The 23450-nt window shown below is 50.0% G+C and overlaps 1 protein-coding gene across 1 annotated transcript; it reads right to left on the reverse strand.

Moving 5' to 3' along the window:
* Positions 1-361: 361 nt before the first annotated feature.
* Positions 362-22958, reverse strand: SH3TC2 (SH3 domain and tetratricopeptide repeats 2). The gene is made up of 18 exons (XM_077825007.1): positions 22904-22958; positions 21596-21715; positions 19923-20027; positions 18965-19092; positions 17775-17880; positions 17180-17323; positions 16843-17044; positions 15973-16046; positions 14824-15019; positions 12350-12480; positions 9153-9194; positions 7341-9050; positions 7032-7212; positions 4437-4587; positions 2596-2718; positions 1640-1790; positions 698-894; positions 362-487 (listed from the first exon to the last, which is right to left on the reverse strand). The coding sequence occupies exons 1-18, from the start codon at positions 22956-22958 to the stop codon at positions 362-364; spliced, it is 3942 nt and encodes a 1313-aa protein (XP_077681133.1).
* Positions 22959-23450: the final 492 nt, after the last annotated feature.

Consider the following 23450-nt stretch of genomic DNA (forward strand, 5'->3'; position numbering starts at 1 on the left):
TGCAGTTAATGCTAACTGACCAGGCTGGGATGATGATTTCATCTGGTTTCCAGGTGACCCAAGAGCAAAGCCTGCGAGTGAGCTCAGGGGAAGGTGTCTCATCCCAAACAGCTGGTCTTTCCATCTGAATGTTAGACACGTGACGATAACCTGGCTTGGGAACAGGCCGGGGCTCAGGACTATATGTTTGCTGTTGCTCTGAACGCACATGGCCGCCCTTCAGCAATGAGGTAAGAAGATAACTTGGTTTGGCTGTTTTCCATGTTGGAGCGTGTGGGTCCCATGAGGAGGCTTCTCAAACGACATGTCCTCCTTCACTCAGCCACCTGGCCCGATATGTAGCACACCAGTCCGGGCCCTTCTACCACAGGGGAGCATTGTATATGAGAGCCAGCTTGGCATGAATGGCACCTTGGAGCTTCTGGTCTCCCAGCTCGGTGGCAGCAGCCAGGGCCAACAGGAAGTAGGCAGCAGCATCTTGTTCATCCTAATCACAAAGGACAAGGGAAAACATGAGGGACTGGTTTGAACTGAAGTGCCCAGTGCTGGAACTGGACCAGGGCCCAGTCCCTGGATCTCTGTCTACACTAGACCCCTCTGTTCTAGCAGCTGAATTCCAGGATAGGCATAGGGATACTCTAGCAGATACTCCAGCTAGACCATTATATTCAGCACAGCATGGAAAGATGCTTCTCACCTTCAGTTTGTGCAGGGTCAGGTTGCCAAGGCGGCAGTAAACCTTGCAATAGTACATGGCCTCTTCCGCACACTGCAGCACCGGAGAGTGCAGGGCAAGTGTCTTCAGATAGCAGTCCTCTGCCATCTCATAGATCTGCAGGAAATAGTACACCGTAGCCAGGCGGTGAAATGCAACCAGCTCTTGCAACTGATCTCCTGGAAAATGATATAATGATACTGCAGCTAGCTATAAATCATTCCCATTCCTGGACAACTGAGCATGGAGCCCATGGACCCTGAGGAATTCTAGAATGGGTGTGCTTCACAGTCAGGGGAAGTGTGGACATTTGTGAATGAGGAGATGGGTGAGAATGGACATGAAGATGGTACAGTGGGGACATGGCCATCAACAAGATCGTTGTCACCATCAGCACAGGTTAACAGGGGATGAATGCTTCTGTGTATATAATTCAATATATAATTCTATGGATATGCCAGGACTGCATGGGTTCTTTCAACACAGGGTGCAGCTAAGAGCTATATATTGGCATTGGCAGAAGCAATTCTTGCCCAGAATTGGGCAAGGGTGGTGAGGAGTTCCATTGGGGAAAGAAGAACCAGGGCGGTGAGGCATCACCACATTACAACCACCCTGAATATCCCAGGCTCTGGCAAAACAACAAACTTCCCATCAGACTCAGGTCTCCCCCACGGCAGCGTGGGAGAGCCAGGCATTCCATGAGCCTATCAGCCAGGGCCCCAGCCATGTGCTTAAAGAAGACTTTACCCCGAGACAGTAAAAGACCATCCAGAGCCTTCATTAAACTAGGAACTTACCTTCCTGGCCAATACATTCAGACAGACTTTTCTCTCTTGCCTCCTCCCCACCCACCCCCCCACACTTTGGAAAAGACATGGGGACAGATAACTCCTTCTGATGCCTGGGGACCGAACCACTCACCTGCGCTGCTGCTGAGCCTGGCTGCCAGTGTGGCAAATTCCAGGGCCTTCTCGTAGCCCTGCAGCCCAATGTGCAGCTCTGCCAGCTTATTGAACAGCCGTAGCTCTGTCCTGGTGGCCTTCAGTTTCCTGGCCAAAGGCACAGCACCTCCCTGGGGAGAGAGGGGACAATAGCCCACAGCCATCTTGGGCAGTTCCAGTTCAAACCCTGCACGGCACAGAGTAGCCCCAAGGTGCCAGCTACAGAGGAAGGATGGTGCAGGAGTCAGGGCATGAGCCTGGGACTTTAGAAAGCCAGGTTAATTTCCCTGCTCTGCCTCAGAGACCATGTGTGACCTGGGCAAGTTGCTTAATCTCTCTGCCGCAGCCCGTATGAACAGGAGTTAATAACACTTGCCTACCTCTCAGGGGAAAGCCCTTGCAGACGCTATAGTAAAGGGAACTGTGTAAGAACCATAAATGGCTTCTGCCCTCAGTCCAACACACTTGCCACATTCTGTCCTTGGCTGTTTGCCCTGCCATGAAGCATCCCTACAGCCCACGCACTTTCCACCAGCCAGTGCCCTGCAAGCCTCAGAACTCAGTTCTCCTGGGTACAATGTAATTCTGTGTAAAGACAGCCACGGTTGCTCGGTATATCCTGTGAGCTTCCAGGGAAGCAACGGCTCAGGCTTTCTAGGAAACCCTGTCCCCTCTCGCAGCTGAGCTCTGACTGAGGCAGCAACTGTTGCCGGAGGTGTCTGGGCTTCAGAGCCAGGTTACCTGATGCGTTGTGCCTCTGGCCATGCCCAGCAGAGTGCAATGGTCATCCCACCTCCCCACCACCATTTTCCCCTTTCAGCTTCTCTATTGCCTTTTCTGAATGACTTCACAAAACATGCTGCTCAGCTGGAGATCTTGCTGTGGCCATTTGCACAGCAGGGTCACCCTGATGCCAATGCTCTGTGGGCTAGGTACCCTGTAATATTCCACTGCTCGGTGCCTGTTTCGGTTGCCATTGAAAAAGATATCCCCAGCCTCTTCATACAGGTCCATGGCCACGGACAACTCCCCTGGTTTCAGTGCAGTCTGTACGGCTGCCTGGAAGGAGAAGGACTCAGGGTGAGAGCCTGAAAGAGGCAGCACCACATTCACACTCTGCGTGATTTTCTACTATAACAATAAGAAGCGTAGGCCCAAGTCTTCAGAGCTGAGTATATGCATAATTTGCGTTCTCAGTTGCAGCAGCTATGCATGCAATTAGGAGACCAACCGGTCATTTGCATTTGGAAGCACAGTTACTGCTATTCATGCACAGCTAGCTGTGATAACTGCCTTTGTAAGTTACATGCGTGCAGTTTTGACATTAGGAGCGGAACCCAAATTGCCATGCAGGTGTGATGTGCCAGACTGACATCCCTGGAAACCAAAGACATCTGAATATTATTCATAGGAAGTGGAACAGGGCAGCCAGTGGCTGTGCAAGCTTTCCCCAGATGCTGCCCTGCTGCTGGGCTTCAGCCATGACTTGGTGGAACCACCTCAAAGGGCGCTGAGGGAATCAAAATCTAGAGAGGGGAAAGACCAGCTGCGCCAAATGTATGGCTGGAGAGCGCCCATGTAGCTACATTGACATCAGTGGGGCAGCACCCGCTTGTTGCAATGATGAATTTGGCTACAAGGTCCTATTTAGGCCATCTCCCAGCCAGTGCAGGATTGTTCCTTAGTGTATGCTTAGTATTATAAATAATCTTCCCTCAGACGGGGAGACCACCACCCTTGGGAATTGCTGCCTGATATTCAGCCTATAGTTCCCCTTCCTTAATGAGAAGTCACTCTCCACTGCTCATTAAATCCATGGCCTCCCTGGTCAAACCACCCACCAGCCAGGCATTAATTACTACCATTGACGATGGCGCCATTGATCTGCCTGCTGTGAGCACTTGACCATCAGGAAGGAGGCTGAGGCCACCCATTCATTACACATAGGTCCATGAGAAGCCATCTGATCCTGACAACTTCCAGCCACTACTGTCTAGGTTTAGATTCATGCTGGTGACATAAAGGTGAATGTCTCTCCCCTGTTACTAGCACTAAACCCCATGCCAGCCAGTCCCACCAGTTTAAAGGGTTCCTAATGCTGTGTATCCAGGCTGTTGCTTTACTGCACATCCTAGCAGCAGATCACACCATCAGCAACCCTCTGCTCTGCTTAGTCTGGGGCTGATGGGAGGGGCACCGTCTTTAAAAGAGATTGCTTCCCACAATCAATGTTTCCACCAGAGATTATGGGCTGTTTTTCCCCTCTACTGTTCAAATGCTAGAATCATAGAAATTAGAGATGGACAGAACCTACTAGATCATGCAGTCCAGTCCACCCAGTTGGCAAGGTAGGGTTATTCCCTGTTCTACATGGTGTAACGCTTTGTCCTGCCTGTTCTTAGTCCTAAGCAATGGGGCTTCCACCACTTCCCTTTAGTCTATATGGCTTTCAATGGGATCTGGGCACCTAACCCCTGACAATCCCTCTGAAAATCCGAGTTTCTATTCTCACATGCTGAATTCAATGCCTTTCACTCAGGAGGTCACCAAACCCCAGTGGCTGTGCATGTGACACCTGCTATTCCATACACACCAGTGTGCTCACTTCTCCTTCAGTTGGTGGTTTGCCAGTTAACAGTGAGGGGACCCTCTGCATGGTGGGATCTTCTTGCCAAAGACACTCCTAGCAAACGGGTGGCTGGATGATTGGTAGCCATGCCTATAGATTAATAGCAAAGAGCTGCCATGGCAAACTCTTCCAGCCACCCACACCCTACCTGGAAGTACATTTCCACCAGCTCATCCTCTTGCAGGAGATAATAGAGCCTTCCAGCCTGCAGCCAGGCCTGAGCCGCTTTGACTGTCTCCCCCAGGTCAATGAAGATCCTTAAGCTCTGTTTGGTGCAGTCCAGAGACCGTCTCAGGGACCTGTAGGGTTAACAAGTGATCAGTCATTACAGAGAAATTGTAGAGCTGCAGCTCAGCAAAACGTCCTGCATTCCTTCCCCCTTTGTCACAGCCCCATGTGGACCACCTTCCGTTCGGCTCCCTGGCACTAACCCCAAAGGTTACTCCTGTACAGAGCAAATCGCTGCTGCATGCAGTGGCATAGTCCAACTACACGAGCCTTGAGCACTTACATACATCAGCCCTGCAGTTAGCAACATTTGGTTCCCCAAACACATCTCTCTCCTGTTCACTCCAGCTAAAGGGGAACTTCCACTAGCAACAGTTCCAGGGCCTAGCTCCTCTTTCCAGGCCACTAGCGGGCAAACTGACAAGCACTTGAGCATCTCATTTTTCATCCAGAAGGGGGCAGTGGCATGCAGGAGTACCAGCACAGTATGGCAGCTCTGCCTGTTTGGTTGTTGTCCTTGGGGCTCCCAGACTCCAGCTGTCCTGTTAGTTCAGGGAGGGAACAGTTCACAGGACAGGTGTCTGCTTCCTGCATTCCTTCCCTCTGAGCTCACTGTGACCTCGCATGGGCAGGTTAATATCCAAATTACTCCATGACCACATGCCTGGCCAGTTAAATGTTCCACGGAGATTGGCACTAACTTAGTGCGATTCAACACGTTTGCTTTTAAAAAACTAAATACTACAGTTGTCTGTCAAACTCTGTGCGCCTCCCTGTCCCCTCTGGCCTCATCTGTTCAAGAGATTAAAAGGTGATTTGATTACAGAGTGTAATATCTTCGTGGGGAGAAAACAGTGGGTATTAAAGGGCTCTTTAATCTAGTGGATTAAACAACAAGAACCAATGTCTGGAAGCTGAAATCAGACAAATTCAAATTAGAAATAAGGTGCTAATTTTGAACAGGGAGGGTGATTCACCATTGGAACAAACTACCAAGGGAAGTGGTGGATTCTCCATCTCTTGATGTCTTCAAATGAAGATTGGGTATCTTTCTGGAAACTCTATTTTAATCAACACCAAGATATTGGACTCAATCTAGGGGTAACAGTGAAATTTTCTGCCCTGTGATACCCAGGAGGTCAGACGGGATGATCTAATGGTCCTTGACAGCCTTCAAATCTATGCCTCAAGAAACAGAACCCCCCAGAGTCACCCAAGGAACCAGTATTTGATAATGGGCTCTTCGATCTAGCAGACCAAGGTACAGTGCATCTTGACAGATTCTGACTGGAAATAAAGGTGTACATTTTTAACAGCTAGGGTGATTAACCATTGGAACAACTTACCAAGGGCTGTGGTGGGTTCTTCATCAATGGCAATTTTAAAAATCAACATTGAATGTTTCTCCTAAGAAATATGCTGTTGTTCATCAGGAACAATTTGGGGAAAGTTCTCTGGCCTGTATTATACAGGAGGTCAGACTAGCTGATCACAACGGGCCCTTCTGGCCTGGGAATCTATTTATCTGAGTGTGCATCAAGGGGCACTGGAAACCAGGCATTTCCCCTAGGAGCTGTTTCCCCCTAGAATTTGCACCCTCAGTTGATCTGACAGAGCTCTGAGCCTATTGATCTCTGTGGCATGATGCAGATTTTTGCTGAAGGGTATTTAGAGTGTCAGAGGCTGAGTTCCTATTCTGGTTAGGGACAGCGACTAAGTCCTAAAAAAATAAGTGCTGGAACACACTCCCAGTACTTCTGGGATTATCACTCAGTAATGGAAGTACTGGATCACCAAAAGAAAAAAAAAAACCCAGTGCCAGAACAGCATTCCGGAGTGTCCAGCACAACTCAAGCCCTAGTTAGGGAACCCCTTTCGGTTGACACTGAGCCAAATTCCTCCCTAGCATTAGTCCACTGGCGTCAGCAGAGTTACAGAAGGGATGGATCTCACCCAGACCCAGTTCAATTGGTTATAACTCACCTGTTTGTACTAAGCTCTCTTTATTGCATAAGATGCTCCTATCACAGCCTCTTGAGGAGATGCTTATTAAAATTTTCACTCTGTATCCTGTGTATCAGGTCAGTGTAAGGCTGCCAGCTCTTACAACCTCTGGTAGTATGCAGGAGATAAGGCAGAGTGTGTATTTCCATGTAGTTCAAATATCAGGAACCACTACCTGTTTTAAATCCTATCGCATAGTGGTCACCATTAAAATTTCAACATTTGCCAAGTTACCATATGGTTGTATCTGAAATTAAACCATTTCCCCCTTTACTTACAATATGAGATATCGGCAGAGATGGAATAGTAAAGGCTGGCAAATGTTGCCTTTTTCATGACTTCTGCTGATAGAGTGTGAGGCATGGTAAGTGCTATGACACACATATAATCGCCTCTTCTTCGTGGCCCACTGGAGACCGTGCCCTGTACATTTGAGAGGAAGCTGTTGGTCTTAAGCAGAGACTCCCAACCAGCAACCTCTGCAATGGGTATGACCATGGGACTGACTTACTTGGGTATGTCTAGAGTCTGGTAGAGCTGGCTGAGGGTCTGCAGGACTTTCCCTTCTATCTCTCTGTCCCGGAGCTGCTGTGCCAGGGATACCCAGTGCTCATGGTAGGTGATGCAGGCCCCGGGATTTGGGGATACTTTGCTGTAGAAATGGCAGAGGGACTCAGTGATATGAAGCTGACCTGTATGGTATGGGGAGGGGGGTACGATTAAATGGGGTACATTAGAGATCTAAGAAGATACAGCAAAAAGACAAGTACCTTCACTCTATACCCTCCTCCCTCAACAAAACCCTAATTAATATACTCACTCTTCACATTGTGTGACTTCAGGGCAAACACCAGTGCCAGCTCATAACAGAGTTTGCTGTCTTCTATCCTGTGCCTGCTCAGCATGGCCTGTGCCAGCCACAGAAGGACCTGCACCAGCTCTATCTCTGAATCTTCCCCACCCTGGAGTTCAATATACAGTTGAACAGACTGGAGGAAGTAGCTCTCTGCCAGCTGGCTCGCCCCGCACGAGAGAGTCAGGTGTCCAAAGTTGGCCAGGGCAATAGCCTGGTTCTGCCTGTTGCCAGTCTCCTTGGCTTTGTTTAAGGCCCATAGGTAATTCTCTGCTGCCTTCTTCACCTTTCCTTCTTCTTTGAGGGCAATGGCCAGGAGGTTGCGAACTGCCCCATCCTGAGTAACACTGTCTGTCTCACGCAGAGAATGCAGGAGCCGCAACATGATCGCCTTAGCCTTAGCCGGCTGGCTGGCCAGAACATACATCCACCCCAAGAAAAGGTAAGATTCAAAGGCCTCCTCCTCACTCATCAGCCTGCCAAGGGCTACAGCTCTGGCAGAATAATAAAGTGCTCTATCTAACATGTCATGCTGGAGGTACATTTTGGACAAGACAGCACACAAGGTCTTTTGGGTGGACACAGCTCCACTCTCATGGGAGAAGGCCAATGCATGCCTGAGATACAGGCAAGCAAGTGCTGGGACGCTGCTCCTGCCCAGCTGGCTTCCCAAGAGCTTGGAGGTATTTTGGAGGACTAAGCCAGCTCTCCATATAGGCGTCGGTGCCCCCTTTATGCCACTGGGAACAAACAGCCTGGTGGAAGCCAACGTGATGTGCGGCAAGTACTTCTTGTCATAGAGGTAGCTCAGGATAGGGGACGTGTCCAAGCATTTGGCACTGGAGTCCTGGCTGGAGACGCAGGTAGAGAGGAACTGAAGGCGCTCTGCAAAGGGCAGGACCTCGTCATATTTGCCCAACTGCAGGAAAAGCTTGACAACAAGAAAGCAGGCCCGGGCCTCCAAGGGGGCATTGCCCACGACGATGGCTTCCCTCAGGATGTACTTCACGACCTCCAACTCGTTCTCGGAGCTGAAGCAGTGTCCAGGCAAGCAGGCCAGCAGGGCCACAGCTTTCCCCAGCATGGAGAAGAACTTGTGCCTCATCTTCTGCTTCAGGTAGATAGCGGCAAGGTTCACATGCAGTGCAGCCAATAGGGGCAGGTCATCAAACCCCTTGTCCATGACATTCATGGCTTCTTCAAAATAGACTCGGGCCTGGGAGAACTTGACCCTTTTGATGCACAGCCTTCCCAGAAGGAAACAGAGCCTGGTGTGAGCCCAGCCTAAGTGAGTCCTCTTGGCCCAATTTCTGGAGGTCTCGAGGTACAAGACCAGTTTGTCCTCATCAGAGAAGCCATAAAAAGTGGAGTGGAGGAAGGAAAAGGAGAGGTCATAGAGGCTTTGGAAAGGGGCCACATAGCGCCCTTGGTTAAGGAAGGTCAGTATGGGGTCAAAGACTTCAGCGTCCTCCATGTGCCCAGCATTCAGGTCAATAAAGAACTTGGGGTCATCGAGGTCATCTGGCTCCCGCAGAAGAAATTCTTCCAGGGCTGTGGGGGATGCTTCGCCCTCCGGGCTAGACTGCTCTGTGTCACTAGGTGTGGACAGGCTGTTTGCAGCAGATTCCCCACAGGTCTTGAACAGCTGGACGTCCTTATACCCCTGAAGAGCAGCCTCTGAAAGGGACATATAGACCACAGAGAAATGTTTCCCCACATGGAGATTCCTCCTCAAAATCCAGCAGAACAAAGTACATCTCCCCATTCACATGTACTCACCAGATGGCCCTCCTGGAAATGTGGCTGTGGGTTCGAAACCAGCTACACGGCCAACAGAAATAAAACATGGTCAGTGCTAGCAGCCAGAGGCAAGCTCTGTAACTTCAAAGCCTGTCCTGGAAGGGTTCTGCTGCCCCCTCTCCAGGATGCTGAATCTCAGCTAAACTATAGTGTTCTGACTTAATGGAGTGGATTTATTTCTATATTCCTACTCCATATTCAGCTAGAATTTCAATTCCCCGCCCCCCATCCTGAAGGTCTGGGATCAATGCAGGAACATGGAGAACAATACCCAAATGCTGGACGATAGCAGGGTTTATTTGATTGGGTATTGGCAACATCACACCCACACAGGAAACGAGAGGGTATCATCTTTTGTGGCTCAAGATTTTATCAAAGCCATCTCTCACTGACAATGAGGCATTCCGGGGAGCAAATTGCTAGTGGAGGGGGCGGGGGCTAATGTACTTTCTGGGGATCAAGCCTGTCTTCATTCTCATTATGTGTGCAACCCCCTATAGGCTTGCTATTAGGGGATACACATGCTCTGCCTTTCACATGCCTTTTCACATACTCTGGACATGGCAGGTGATGCATTTAAGGGTAATTGCCTTGTGTGTGCAGAAAAGTGTCCTTTAAAGCACAAAGCTAGAAGGCAAGAGAATTTATAATGCTGCAGCTCTCTTGTCTCCCATCTGAAATGCTTTACAGACATTAATGGATTAAGCCTCCCAAACCGCAGTAGAGGTAGCTAAATATTTTTATCCCTATTTTTTAGATGGGGGAACTGAGGCTGCGAGGTTGGGTATCTTGCCAAAAGATCACCCAACAAGCATTGGGAATAGAACCCTGGAATCCTGGCTCCCAGCCCCCAGCTCTAGCAAGCAAACGTCACTTCCATTCACTTTAGTCATTTAACAATCTCAGAATCCCACTGCAAGCCCAGAAATGCTGGGCTAGGGAGCAGAAGTGGCGGGGTCTCTGTTCACACACATCATGTTTCCCACTTGACAAGAAAATCCTTTGAATTCTTTTTGCCTCTCAACATTTAATCCTTTTGAAAGGGCTTCACTAATTGGTCCGATCCTGGCAGGCTGGGCCCATCTCCCGACGAAGCTGCCTCAAACCACGAGAAGGTCATTTACTAGGGGCTGGGGTGCAGCATTAGCACCTACATGCAGGTTACCCAAGGCCGGGAACAGTTAAGCGCAGCAACCTCTTGTGGTGAGTTACAGTTTAGGGCTAGGATCATAGAATCATAGAATATCAGGGTTGGAAGGGACCTCAGGAGGTCATCTAGTCCAACCCCCTGCTCAAAGCAGGACCAATCCCCAATTTTTGCCCCATATCCCGAAATGGCCACCTCAAGGATTGAACTCATAACCCTGGGTTTAGCAGGCCAATGCTCAAATCACTGAGCTATCCCTCCCCCCCATTGTTCATCACTGTAAGAGGAACCTGCAGCCTCTTTGACAAAGCTAGGTGGCCAATAAACATTTACAAATGATATTAAAAGGGTGGAGAGGAGTCTGCAGAAGAGAAGAATGAGAGGGGATTTGATAGCTGCTTTCAACTACCTGAGAGGTGGTTCCAGAGAGGATGGTTCTAGACTATTCTCAGTGGTAGAAGAGGACAGGACAAGGAGTAATGGTCTCAAGTTGCAGTGGGGGAGGTTTAGGTTGGATATTAGGAAAAACTTCTTCAGGAGGAGGGTGGTGAAACACTGGAATGCATTACCTAGGGAGGTGGTAGAATCTCCTTCCTTAGAAGTTTTTAAGGTCAGGCTTGACAAAGCCCTGGCTGGGGATTGGGGATTGGTCCTGCTTTGAGCAGGGGGTTGGACTAGATGACCTCCTGAGGTCCCTTCCAACCTGATATTCTATGATTCTATGATTCAATTGTTGTGTGACACTGAAATGAGGGGGAGGAGCAGCACACAAGTGTAACTATAAAACAAACCAGAGCCTAGAATAGACCTGTTCTTAGCAGGCACAAACAGCCAGTTTGAGAACTACCTGAGACAAGGGAGAAGTGACACCTGACATACCTTGCCACAGTTCAAGTGGCTAATGTGGGATGCAGGTTTGGCCTGTCTGCCTCTCTGTAGGTGGAAGGGCAGCTGGGCGGCACTGTGACCCCGTGGGCCAGGCCACAACACTACTCGGTTTGGGGTCTTCTCAAACACGGTTATGAGGTCCCTTTCCCCGCCCCACCCAGGGTGGTCATGAATGTGGGAAATGTTCACTTCAACTAGGACCAGGGGCTTGGTGGGGTCAAAGCAGGACAGTCCCAGGAAACCCAGGACTGTGAGGAGGTCTGAGCTAAGTCTGTTCTAAGTAGAGACTCCTTCAGTCTGTTTATTGTTTGGAGGGAGAACCTGGCTTCGGAGCACACCTGGGATGAAATCTAGACATAGCTCCTGCACATTTCTGCACATACCTGGAATGGATCTAAGTCAGCCCTTCCCTCCCTCCTGCCCCAGGAGTTTGTCTGGAATACTTACAGAGGTTCACAAGTTTCTGCTGCTATGTGTTTGCTCTGGACAAAGACAATGGTCCCACTGCTTGTGGATTTCCCCACAAACCACAGCAGTCTCCCCGGCCAGGAACTCAGGGGCCAGTCAGGAGCTAGCCCCCGGCCCCCCCCCGCTGTCTCTCCTCTCCCTCAGCAACGCGGCTTGCGCCCGCCCACCTCCCATGCTTTCAAATAAGCCTGTCCTGCCGCTCTGAGCGGCAGTGTAAGGGTTGGATAAGGGGCAGGAGGCCCCGGGGGACAGTCAGGGGACACGGGGCAGTTGGATGGGGCGGAGGTTCGGGGGGGGTGGCGGTCAAGAGACAGGAAACAGGGAGGGTTGGATAGGGGGTGGGATCCCGGGGGGTTGGGGAGGACACGGAGCAGGGAAGGTTGGATAGTGGGTGGGATCCTGGGGGGGCAGTTAGGGGAGGCACAGCCTTCCCTACCCAGCCCTCCATACCGTTTCGCAACCCCGAAGTGGCCCTCGGGCCAAAAAGTTTGCCCACCCCTGGCCTAGGACTTGCCCGAGATACAGCCCCTCCTGCATCCATTTAGCAGCTCATTTCCCCCTTGAAGGTCCAAATGTGGGTATAAGGCAGGGAGCTTGCTAGAGACTGCCAGATTGGTCCCCGTGTAAGGAGAGACAGGGCTGCAGCACCAAGGAAGCAGCTGGGGGCACTCACCAAGCCTGTACACAGAAGTGATGTCTGTGCGGGCCAGGTCCTCGAGGAGGCTGGTGTAGTGCTGCTCGCTGCCAGGGAGGAGGAGAAGGGAGGATTTCTCTTCTTCACTTAGAAACACTGAACCCTTTCCCCTGTGTTTGGGGCACAAACCAGTGGGAATTAGCCAGTGCAGCTCTCCCATGCCACCTGCTCCTAATCCCCCCACCATAGCTCTACCATGGGGCAGAGCCAGGGCTCCCAACCCCCTCCCTCCACCACCATCAGCGCTCTGTCATGGTTGGATACAGGAGCCCAGCTCCCCTCCCCCATCAGAGCGCTGACATGGGAACTCAACGGGGTTCTCAGCTTTGCTGGCCTCCCACACCCTGCATCCCGAGGCAAATCCTGCCAGTGGAGCTGTGTCCTGGAGCTGAGGCAGGGCTGCCAAGCCCACCTCCTGCAGTGCTCCACCACGAACTGGTGGCAGGCAGCCTGGGTCCTGAGCAGCATCCTGGAGGGGAGGCCAGGGCATTCCATAACCCCACTTTATTGCAGCACGTCCTGGGGTGAAGGCAAGGCTCCCCAAGCAGCTGGAGTGGAGGCTGGGAATGTCAGTCTGGCTACACAGCAGGACCGGGCTCACGGAAGGAGATAGGCTCCCTCTGCCCTGTCCACACCCAGGAGTGCTGTGCTGCGGTGGATGTGGGTGGAAAGGAGTCTGCCAAACACATACCCGGGGTGAGATGCAAAAAGCTTTGCAGAGAAAGAGAAGTTCCACTGTAAGAACGCTTTCACCAGCCAGGAGCGAGAGCAGGAGCAAAGGGAAGGATCTGATTTCTAATAGGAGCGTGGCCCTTTTTCAGGGGAAGGAAAATCTCCCCTAAGCAAGACGAGAACCTCTGCAGAATATAAGTGATCAGCAGGCCCGGAGCGTACGCTTACACTGGAGGTGTAATTTCCAGACATCCGTGCACCCACTTTGGCTGAGCTAGCGTGCTAGAAACAGTAGTGGAGGTGTGGCGGGAGAGGCTAGCCACCCACGAAGGTACCCGGGATCTCAGAAGGGGCAACAATGGCACCCCCTTGGCTGCACAACTGAACACAGCTGCAGAAGCCCAAGGCTTTGTTTGTGCATTCTCCCTCTCCCATGTATGGTGCGCCACAGACAAGCGGTATAAGGTTTGACTTCTATATTGGGGGCGGGGGGGGGGATCTCCACTCAGACCCATGGGGCCACATGTGGAGGACAAATTCCATGCCTGCCCCGCCCTCCCCCAAACTACGCCCGTGGTATGAGGCACTCCTTTTAGCACTTTTATGTGTGTTTTTAATAGGGCTTTTATTATTTGCCTCCGGGAGCCACTTCTGGAGTGGAAAAAATGCGGTCTGGCTTCCTCACAGTACTTCCACCAACTAGGCAATTAAAGCCACAAGGAGACAAGATCCTGAGTTATCCCACCCCCAGAAATGGCTGCCTGAAGCATTGGAAAGCCTGTGAAAAACAGACCAAAATGCTAATTCTGTGAACCTGCAGCCCCAGTAGCGGTATCTCTAGTTGGAGCCTACGTTCTCCATTAGCCAACAAAGCCCACTGCCAAGGGCTTTATGGGGTAAGGGGGTGACTGCCTGCCTCATCTGCTGGCTCTTGCCTTTTCCTTTTGATGGTGTTGGAGCTGGTGTTTAATGTCACTCAGCATGGAGCTGTGACAAAGTGGCTGCATTCTCCTGCAGGCCAGAGAAAAGAACTCTCTTGAGCGCTCTCCTCTGCCTCCTTCAGGGCCCATTGTGCATCACCATCAGAGGAAGCTGCAGCCTCTTTGACAAAGCTAGGTGGCCAATAAACATTTACAACTGATATTAAAAGGGTGGAGAGGAGCCAATTGTTGTGTGACACTGAGATGAGGGGGAGGAGCAGCACATAAGTGTAACTATAAAACAAACCAGAGCCTAGAATAGTACTGTTCTTAGCAGGCACAAACAGCCAGTTTGAGAACTACCTGAGACAAGGGAGAAGTGACAGCTGACATACCTTGCCACAATTCAAGTGGCTAATGTGGGATGCAGGTTTGGCCTGTCTGCCTCTCTGTAGGTGGAAGGGCAGCTGGGCGGCACTGTGACCCCGTGCGCCAGGCCACAACACTACTCGGTTTGGGGTCCTCTCAAACACGGTTATGAGGTCCCTTTCCCCGCCCCACCCAGGGTGGTCATGAATGTGGGAAATGTTCACTTCAACTGGGACCAGGGGCTTGGTGGGGTCAAAGCAGGAGAGTCCCAGGAAACCCAGGACTGTGAGGAGGTCTGAGCTAAGTCTGTTCTAAGTAGAGACTCCTTCAGTCTGTTTATTGTTTGGAGGGAGAACCTGGCTTCGGAGCACACCTGGGATGGAATCTAGACATAGCTCCTGCAAGGAAACCGGGATTTCTGCACATACCTGGAATGGGTCTAAGTCAGCCCTTCCCTCCCTCCTGCCCCAGGAGTTTGTCTGGAATACTTACAGAGGTTCACAAGTTTCTGCTGCTATGTGTTTGCTCTGGACAAAGCCAATGGTCCCACTGCTTGTGGATTTCCCCACAAACCACAGCAGTCCTGGTATAAGAAAACCAACAACCTCTATGCTATCTCCCTTGGAGAAACTCAGTTCATCCCATCCTCTCCCTCTGTGATCCTCTGTGGCCGTGCACCTCCCCGTGCCTGAGAAACAAAGGGAAACAATCTGATTTCAGTGGGTTGGCCCAAGTGCTAAGCATATTTGGACCTTCCCTCGTTGGAAGTGGGGTGGCCAATCAGAGATCATGCTTACGCAGTGAATAAAAACAGGGTCCCATTGTCCCTGATTGATCTGCTCCTTTTTGTGGTTTCTGCGAAGATGCTTGTGATATCAGGGAGAGGGAGGTATAAGCAGCAAAAGCAGGTCAGATGCCTGATGGAGAAAGACCCAAATCCTTGCAAATAACCCCGATAATGAAGATTGGTTGGGGGAAATAAATGCATGGTTCTCTGCATAATACTGCTCACAGCAAAACTGACTCTGCATAGAACAGAGCTTGCCAGAGATGTCTGTGAATGTTTCATGGTCTGACTTGCAGAGAGGCAAGTACTTGTACCCAGTGACGTGTCTAATTTGTACATGCAGTTACCATACACAAGAGGAAGCAAATGCCCAAAAATGGCTGTGTGCACGTGTGCTCACCCAGTTACTCTATGGTGTTGCAGGGATTGCAGGCACAAGTCTGGTGTGCTATGGTGTGTGCACTTCTGTGTGTCTAATTGTTTAACATTCAGGCCCTACAGGACCAAAGGAAACAGAGGCACTAGAGAGAAGAGAGAATAAAAGTAAAGTGGAAAGGTGGGGAAAGAATATAAGAGGATGCTGCAGACTGTCGGCAGCTCTTTCTACCCTAGGCTGTTAAGGTTAGCCTTTCAAAGCACATGCTGTCTCGAGGCCCCATGCAGAATGCTGGAGAACCTGAAGATGCTGCTTTTCTCTCCTCCATTGCTTCTTGTAACTCAAGTGTCATTGTTGGAGCAAGAGAGATATGCCTTGTGCATCTGTGGGAGAGGCCCTTCCATAGCTGAACCCAGTGTGGTAAGGGCCATGGTGGCCTCATGTTGGAAAGACTGCATTATTACAAAGGTGTACACACCAATGGGCTGAGAGGTTGTCCCGCTGATCTCCTTGGAGGTGCCGCAGCTCATTGGATTGTTCTTCAGAAACCACCTAAACAGAGGAAACCCTGGATAAACACATCAGTTCTCTCTGAGAACGGTTCACTTGATAAATGTTAGTGTTCTCAGGCCACCAGCCACATTGTCAAGGGGAAGCTCAGATGGGTACCAAAAGTGCTCTGGGTAGCAGGAGCTTAGGTAGCAGGAGCTCACATGGCACATGTCCAGTGCTGCCAATCCACTAACCCTGGGCATGCCATATTTCTAGAGGGTAGTACGTACGAAGCGCAGGTACAGGCATCTGAGTGACATAAAATGCCACCCACTTAAAAGCATGATGAGTTTCACAGGCTGTGGAGTGGAGTTTCACTGAGCAAGTACAATGGTTGCTGAGAGTGATGCCCATGTCACGATGGCTTAGCCAGGTATCTGTCATGAGGGACCATAATATTAACAGTAATTCCTCAACAGCCAGCCACTGTGGCAGCCTTCAACTTCAACCAACTTTATGTAATCCTTTATGTAATCCTTATGTAATCCTGTGCTTTTCCTCCCAGTTACACCAGCATAAATCAAGAGTAAGTCCACTGAAGTCAAAGGACCAACATCAGTATAAAAGCAGAGTAAGACCAGAATTAAACCCTTGATCTTACAAAGGTGCTGAAATTCCAGACCACTACTGTTCAGGTACAAAGGGCTGCCCCATCACTCTCAGCGATAAGAGTACTCCCGTACCCTGGATTTGGTGCTGCCCTGGCAATAGGGACCCTGAATGTGCCATGATCAGGAACAAACATTGGGTGGGCAGCATGGCCCCTTGTGTAGAACATCACAGCCTGTGTACTTACTGGTAAAATGGGTGGGGGAGTGGCTCTATGGCTGCCACAGCCACCAGGCCTCGCTGACCTGTTGATAAGGACATCCCTTCCCATTTCGATTCTTTCCCAATGTCCTTCACATGGACTAGCTCGTTCTCGTGCAGCTTTAAGCTTTCCTCTCCTCCCTCCAGGGGTTGAGGCACATTGAACACTGCTCTGGAAAAGAAGTGACCTGCAAACAGAAGCAGGGAAGCAATTAGCAGTGTTCTGTATATATCCACGCAATCTGGAACCCAGATTGGCTCTGCAACCTTTAAACCACAATCCTGCTGGGATGCATGTCCCCAGATGGGCAGTCGCTTCTCACCTTCCTGGAGTAGCAGACCCAGGTACATGGTGGCCAAGTGATCTTCATCTACAGTAATTCTGATCCCAGTGTCCTCCACCAGAGAACAGTTCAACCAGTACCCGCGGTCAAACAGAAGATGCTCCAAACAGCAAGCCACGTAGCCTTATAAACCGAAGAAAGAACACAGTCTAAACAAGCTCCTTTTCCATATACTCCTAGCCTGTAAAAGGACAAAGTCCTGTTTCTGCCATCCATCAGAGCAGCTATTTGCAACCAGTGCAGCAACAGCCTCTTTGGTGATGATATTGTCCATTCTTATCAGTGATTCCCAGTTCCATTGTATGCAATGAAGGGGTTGGCAGATATGGACTCAGTATCTCTTGCACTGAGCTGGACAGTGGCTTCATAAATCTGTAGCTGGGTACCATGCTACATATTTCTCCTGCACCATCCCTTGCTCATTAAGCTTTCCACCCTGTTAGCCAATGGCATCCCTGGCATGGCTTAATGCCTACTCACAGGCTTTCTCTGGCATGGGGCATTTGAGGATCTGATTCAACCTCCCCACTTACTGACTACCCCCTCTCCCTGCTTGGTGTGATGAGTGCTCTACCTAAAGCCAAATATGTGGAAAACTTCCAGATTTCTTCTGTGGTCTTGAAGGTGAGGAGGAACCGATCCTTCTGGGCCTGGATACAGACCAGCCTGGCTGAGAGCTCCTACAGAGAGAAGATAGCACAAGGATGTGAGAAGTCCCTGGAGTTCAGCTGGAACTTCTGTCCTGGCAGCCATGATATGAGGGAAGGACAAAAGGGGTAGCCATGGTACATTTCATGTTTGCTAATAACGGAAGGGCCTAGAACTGTGATACAGAACCAGGATTCTGATGTGGTCCAACCTGGAGATCTGGGACTCTGAGTTCCTGGCCAGGGTTACAGGCAGGGCTTTGCTGCCTGCTGGAGGCTGTGCCATTTGCATCCTTCCAAAAGGAAGGACTGAATCTCTTCCGTTTTTCCCTCCTTATCATCGCTGATGCTCGTTGATGCAGCAGAATGAGTGAGAGGGAGTTAACTCTCTCCCCACAAAATCCTTTCCTAACTTTATTGCACATTCCAGTGCACTTCTGCTTATGAAATGCAGGTATCTGTATTGTTCAATGGGGGTGGAGGGGCAGTGTTTAATCAAGACAGGGGCACCTCCCAAACTACCGCTCAGCTGGATTTAAGGGGTGTAAGAAATCCTTCCCTCCTGTGACTTGATCCAAGGGATCCTCTGATTCTGAGAGCTGTAGATCTGCCTCTTGAGATAAAGAGACTTTCCCTTGTCACCAGCAGTTGTACTCATTTCTTCTTCTAGATCTCCAGCCTCTGAGTAGCTGAGACCATCACAGAGATATCAGTAAAGCACATGGTGGTACTACATGGTGGCAACACTATGGGACTTGAAGAACTGAGGCAGAAGGATAGATCAGACCAATGAACATTAATACATGGCATCTTTTTAAATTTAAATTTAATCTTACAACATCCTGACATCTTCTGTGAACCTTGGCTGACACAAAATGAAAGGGAATTGCCCTATCTCTAAATTGGTTATCCGTCCATCTATCTGCATAGGCTAACTTTCAGTGGGATTTTGGCACCCAATTCCCTCAGACACCTTTGAAAACCTCACAACTCTTTGGCTGCCTCTAGCATCCACCACTCTCCTATCACCATGTGGCTCCCATCCAGTCAAGGTGCATGTGAAGAGTTCCCCTTCCACCCTCTCTTGCTCTTGCATGCACACACCTGGGACTCTCACCTTGAAAAGATCACAGATGTCCTTGTCATCATTTTCCAGGGCCCACAGCTTCTTCCTTGCTGCCTTCTGCAGCTGGGAGTTGACACACTGAGAAGTGCGACTCTCAACAGAGAACACAAGCGCAATCTCTTTAAAATGAAACACGGCTGATTAAAGAAGAGCAGCTGTTACATGTAAAAAATAAAAAGACAATAACCCAAGCACCAGCACCCCACCTGGCCATTTTGGGCACTGACCTCACCCTTAGACCGAACATTCATCTAGTGGGGTTGGGTTAGATGACAAGCCAGACGAGTCTGGAAGGCTCATCCTCATGGACTGTCATCCACATGCAAAACCATCACATGACTGTGTGTTACACAGTCTGACTGGCTGACTCTGCAGAGGACAGGCTCCAGGACTGGAACATCAGGGCACTGCAGGTCAAGACTGAGATGCATTGGCTTAGCTGTGTGGAATAGCAGGAGGTGCAGTTGCTGAGCTGCAGACCCCACACTGAGGCCTGCTGGCCGAGCTGTGTGGGAGAAGCTTGCACAACACCTGCCTGCACTGGCTTTGCTCCATCTGCTGCTCTCAGTCTTTCACTTTTATGAAGGTCCCTTAACCCTAATGGGGATTACCTACAGCCTATAATGGTGATTAAGCACTGTAAAGAAGGAGGAAAGTATTATGGTATGGGCCATGGAGACATCTGACCAGCATAGCTGTGTCCTGCGATGACACCTGGCATTAAAGCCGCCCGGCATAGAGTTGCATGCCCCACCCATGCCTCTGACCCTCAATTTGCTACATTGCTTAAATAACACAGGTCAGACCAATGCTCACCCCAAATAGTTTCTCTGGACACTAATATTAAAAAGAAAAAACTGGTGGGCTGGGAAGATCCATCTGGGTGTGGGTCAGTCTTTGCTACATACTATCATTAGAAACACTGACTATGGACAAGACAATAACTTACCAGTTGGAAATCCTTCCCCTACAGCCAGTGACACAGACTCGGTCTCCAGAGGGCTCTCTGCTACCTGTGCAGGCTGATCTCCTGGATCCAGCTGCCTGGGGTTACCTAACAAGACATCATGGAAACAGAAGGGCGGTTGCCAGTTTTCACAGAGGAGATACAGTAAATTCTACCTTACAAAACGCTCTTAAAACAAATTAAGTGGGTTACACACTGTCTCTTATATCACACTGACTCACGAATGAAAGAGAGATAGAGAGATTAGTAAAAAGAAAAGGAGGACTTGTGGCACTTTAGAGACTAACAAATTTATTTGAGCATAAGCTTTCGTGAGCTACAGTTCACTTCATCGGATGCATTCAGTGGAAAACACGGTGGGGAGATTTAAATACATAGAGAACATGAAATAATGAGTGTTACCATTATTTACCAGAACCAGAGTGATCACTTAAGGTGAGCTATTACGGGGCTGGGGGGGGAGAAGAGGAGAACCTTTTGTAGTGATTAGTGGGATTATTGTGTTCTTAAGGACCCTCACTATGGAATACCCCTTAATGACTGTTTGGTTTTGCCCCAGTACAGGAGTAGCACTGAGCTGTGGTGTTTTTCCCTTCTTGTTTTCAATTCAGACCCTTAGCATGCTGATCTGGGCAGTTACATGACACTGTAAAAGTGACATTTTGGGGGATCCTGTAGTTATTACTTTTCTTCAGTGCAGGAGGCTCAGTAATTTGAATAACACCTTTCTCGTCATCTTGCCAGTCAAAATGAGATTTTCCAAACTGCTGGCTCAAGCCGGCATCTGAAAATCAAGCCTCATTCTTTCTGCTTCACACATCATCAACCATCGCCATAAAGATTCTGGAATTGGAACTTTAGCTGGCAATTACATTAATGATGCCTGAAGTGCATTAAAATCCAGTGTGCTCTTCCACAGCTGCATTGGCTCTGCAGGGATAACAGGATTAAAACCCAGTTTTTGCCAGTAAGCCGATGTGACTTGAAAGATGTTCGTGCACCAAGAGATGAGAGACTGTAACAATGCAGGTACTTTTGTAATTCACTTTTCTGACCATAACTGTTCTCTAATGTTCTTTTTATTTAGTCAGCTTTGCCAGTTTGTAAAATAAACTGCCATTTGCACATGGAATTATACACCATATTTACTGTTAGCAGTAGAAAAGACAGCCCCAGGCTGCTTATTTAGTGAGCTTTGCTTACACGCAGAAGCCCCTATCTAAATGTTTATATTTCACTTTACATCTGAGGAACTCAAAGCACTTTACAAAGGAGTATAAGTAGCAATATCACCATTCCCCAGATGGGGAAACTGAGGCACAGGTGAAGTGACTTGCCCAATGCCAGGAAATGAGTCAGTGGCAGAGACTGAAATAGACTCTAAGTCTCCTGACTCCTATGTAATGCACTATCTGCTAGACCACACTGCCTCAGAGACTAGGGCTTGACTAGTATTCATTTAACAAGTCCCTCCCCCACGTCACTTTTTCTTTCCTTTCTCCACACTTAATGCTCTTATTGCTGTTATAACAAGGAGAGCCTTATCTCCGACTCAGTGTGGCCAGTAGCCCTGCAGGAGGCTGATTGGCACCAATATTGCAATGTCCATCTGACTGTGACCAGTGGGAAGTTCCCCTTTTCCAGTGTTCAGGTACCTGATGCCATGGTCTCCTCCGGGAAACATTTTTCTTGAGGCTCAGCTGTGTAGTTCTGCAGACTGGACCAAGTGGGCAGAAGTAGGGCTGGGGTGGGAGAACAGGAATCCGGCTCTTCACCTGAAGAACACATGGTGCAGACAAAACAGATCAGACACAGAGTAGGGTATTCTTGGCCATGGGACCCAGCTGGAATGGTACATCAACAAAAACGAAGGGTACTGCTTCCAGAGTGTTGTATCTACTCTCACTGCTGCTGCCGTGGGTTTGCCAAACAGCCCTGGTGGGACATCGCTGGGGACATTTGTCTCAGGCAGGCTCAGCGTGGACGACTAGGGGACAGGCTTGCCCGCACCAGTGTTTATTTTTGTTCCTGCTGCCTCAGAAAGGGAACTAGGAGCGCTTCGATACATGAATTGAAACTGGTTGCCGGGTTTCGGGGCAATTCCCAACAGTGACTCATTCACCCTGCCTTTGCTGAGATGATATTTTGTAACGTCTAACAGCAGATCTCCTGAGCGAATCCCAACCCCGAGCTGAACTCCTCCAGCAACGGGTTCAGGGGAACAATAGGCCAGGTTTGTAACTCAGCTACTGCAGTGCAAATTCACAGGGATTCTGCTGCCATGGACTCACTCCAGATTTCCGCCAGAGTAGCTGACATCAGGATCTGGCCCTCCTCTCTTTCCAGGAGAGAGAGAACCCAGCGAGTCAGAAAAGTTACAGCCTGGGGGGAAACATCATCATCCAGCCAGTCTTCATGCCACCTCAGGACTCCTCCCTACAATACATTCTCTAGCATGTTAGCTCTGCCAGATCAGGTCACCAGGCCTGACAGCACCAAGACAAAGGGCCCTGCCATGTGCATTCAGACCTAAAAAGGCAAACACCACCAGATGATGCTGTCTGCAAACCCTACTATTGCCCCAAAGAGCCGTCAGTCAGGAGGCAGAAGTGGAGGCAGAGGGTTGCTGAAGGTTTCCCAGGGAAACCTGGAAGAAAGTTCTGCACAAGCAAACTGAATGACTCCTTCCTTCCTCTCCCTGATGACACAGCTGGTTTCTGCAGAATGCCCTCACTGCATGTCAAAGCAGAAGGCACTGGCAAGGCAGTGGCGAGGGAAAGAGAGAGAACAGCAGCTGTCCCTGTGCGTGAGTGAGCAGTCTGACAGAGCCAGACCTGACCAGACTAGGGCCTTTCCCGGCAAGTATGGCAGAACTGTGAGATATAAGGCTAAAGGACCCACAGCTCAGCATTGTACAGTAGCTAGGAGAATGCAGGGAGCTGATATCCCTACAGACAGCTTACCTGCGCACCATAATGAAAGATCCCTTTGCAACGGGGCACCAAAGCAGCAGCCCATGTGTCCACCATCCCACCCAGGCCCGAGGCCGGCAGGTCGTCCCTTCTCACGGCCGTGGGGAGAGTCCGGTGCTACCCAGCCCTGCAATGGCGCTCTCTCCCCACTGGCACTGGGACTCAGACTCTCAATGCACAATGCATCTTTTGATGGCTGCTGGGCATCTGCGAGGCGGGGGGTGGGGCTGGGCCTGTCTCCCAGGCCGGTGCGGCTGCGGCTGCCCAGTGTCCGCTCTGTGATTCCAGTGGGTTCGTTTCTCTCTCTGTCTTTTCAGATCATATCTCGAATGCCATGCAATACATTCCTGGCATTCCAGGCTTCAGAGAGTGGTGGGGGAAATCCAGATGTAGGCTTTGGTTGGGGTTCTCCTGGAAGCCATCTGGACCCCCCTCTTCTGCTGTTCTGCCTCATCTCAGACATACACCCTCTCTGCACTAACACTGAATTCCCCTCCATCCCTGCCCCCAAAAGCCAACCCTGCATCTGACTCTTTCA

The sequence above is a fragment of the Eretmochelys imbricata genome, chromosome 8 (assembly GCF_965152235.1).
Source record: "Eretmochelys imbricata isolate rEreImb1 chromosome 8, rEreImb1.hap1, whole genome shotgun sequence".
Lineage (NCBI taxonomy): Eukaryota > Metazoa > Chordata > Testudines > Cheloniidae > Eretmochelys > Eretmochelys imbricata.

What these genes read in the sequence shown, in the direction of transcription:
- SH3TC2 (XM_077825007.1), bottom strand. Translation starts at nt 22,958, where the DNA reads ATGGGCTGCTGCTTTGGTGCCCCGTTGCAAAGGGATCTTTCATTATGG. An exon ending in TTCCACATATTTGGCTTTAG is followed by an intron (nt 17,324 to 17,774) that starts GTAGAGCACTCA and finishes TCGGTTTATAAG; the next exon opens with GCTACGTGGCTTGCTGTTTG. An exon ending in GACAACCTCTCAGCCCATTG is followed by an intron (nt 15,020 to 15,972) that starts GTGTGTACACCT and finishes TTTGTTTCTCAG; the next exon opens with GCACGGGGAGGTGCACGGCC.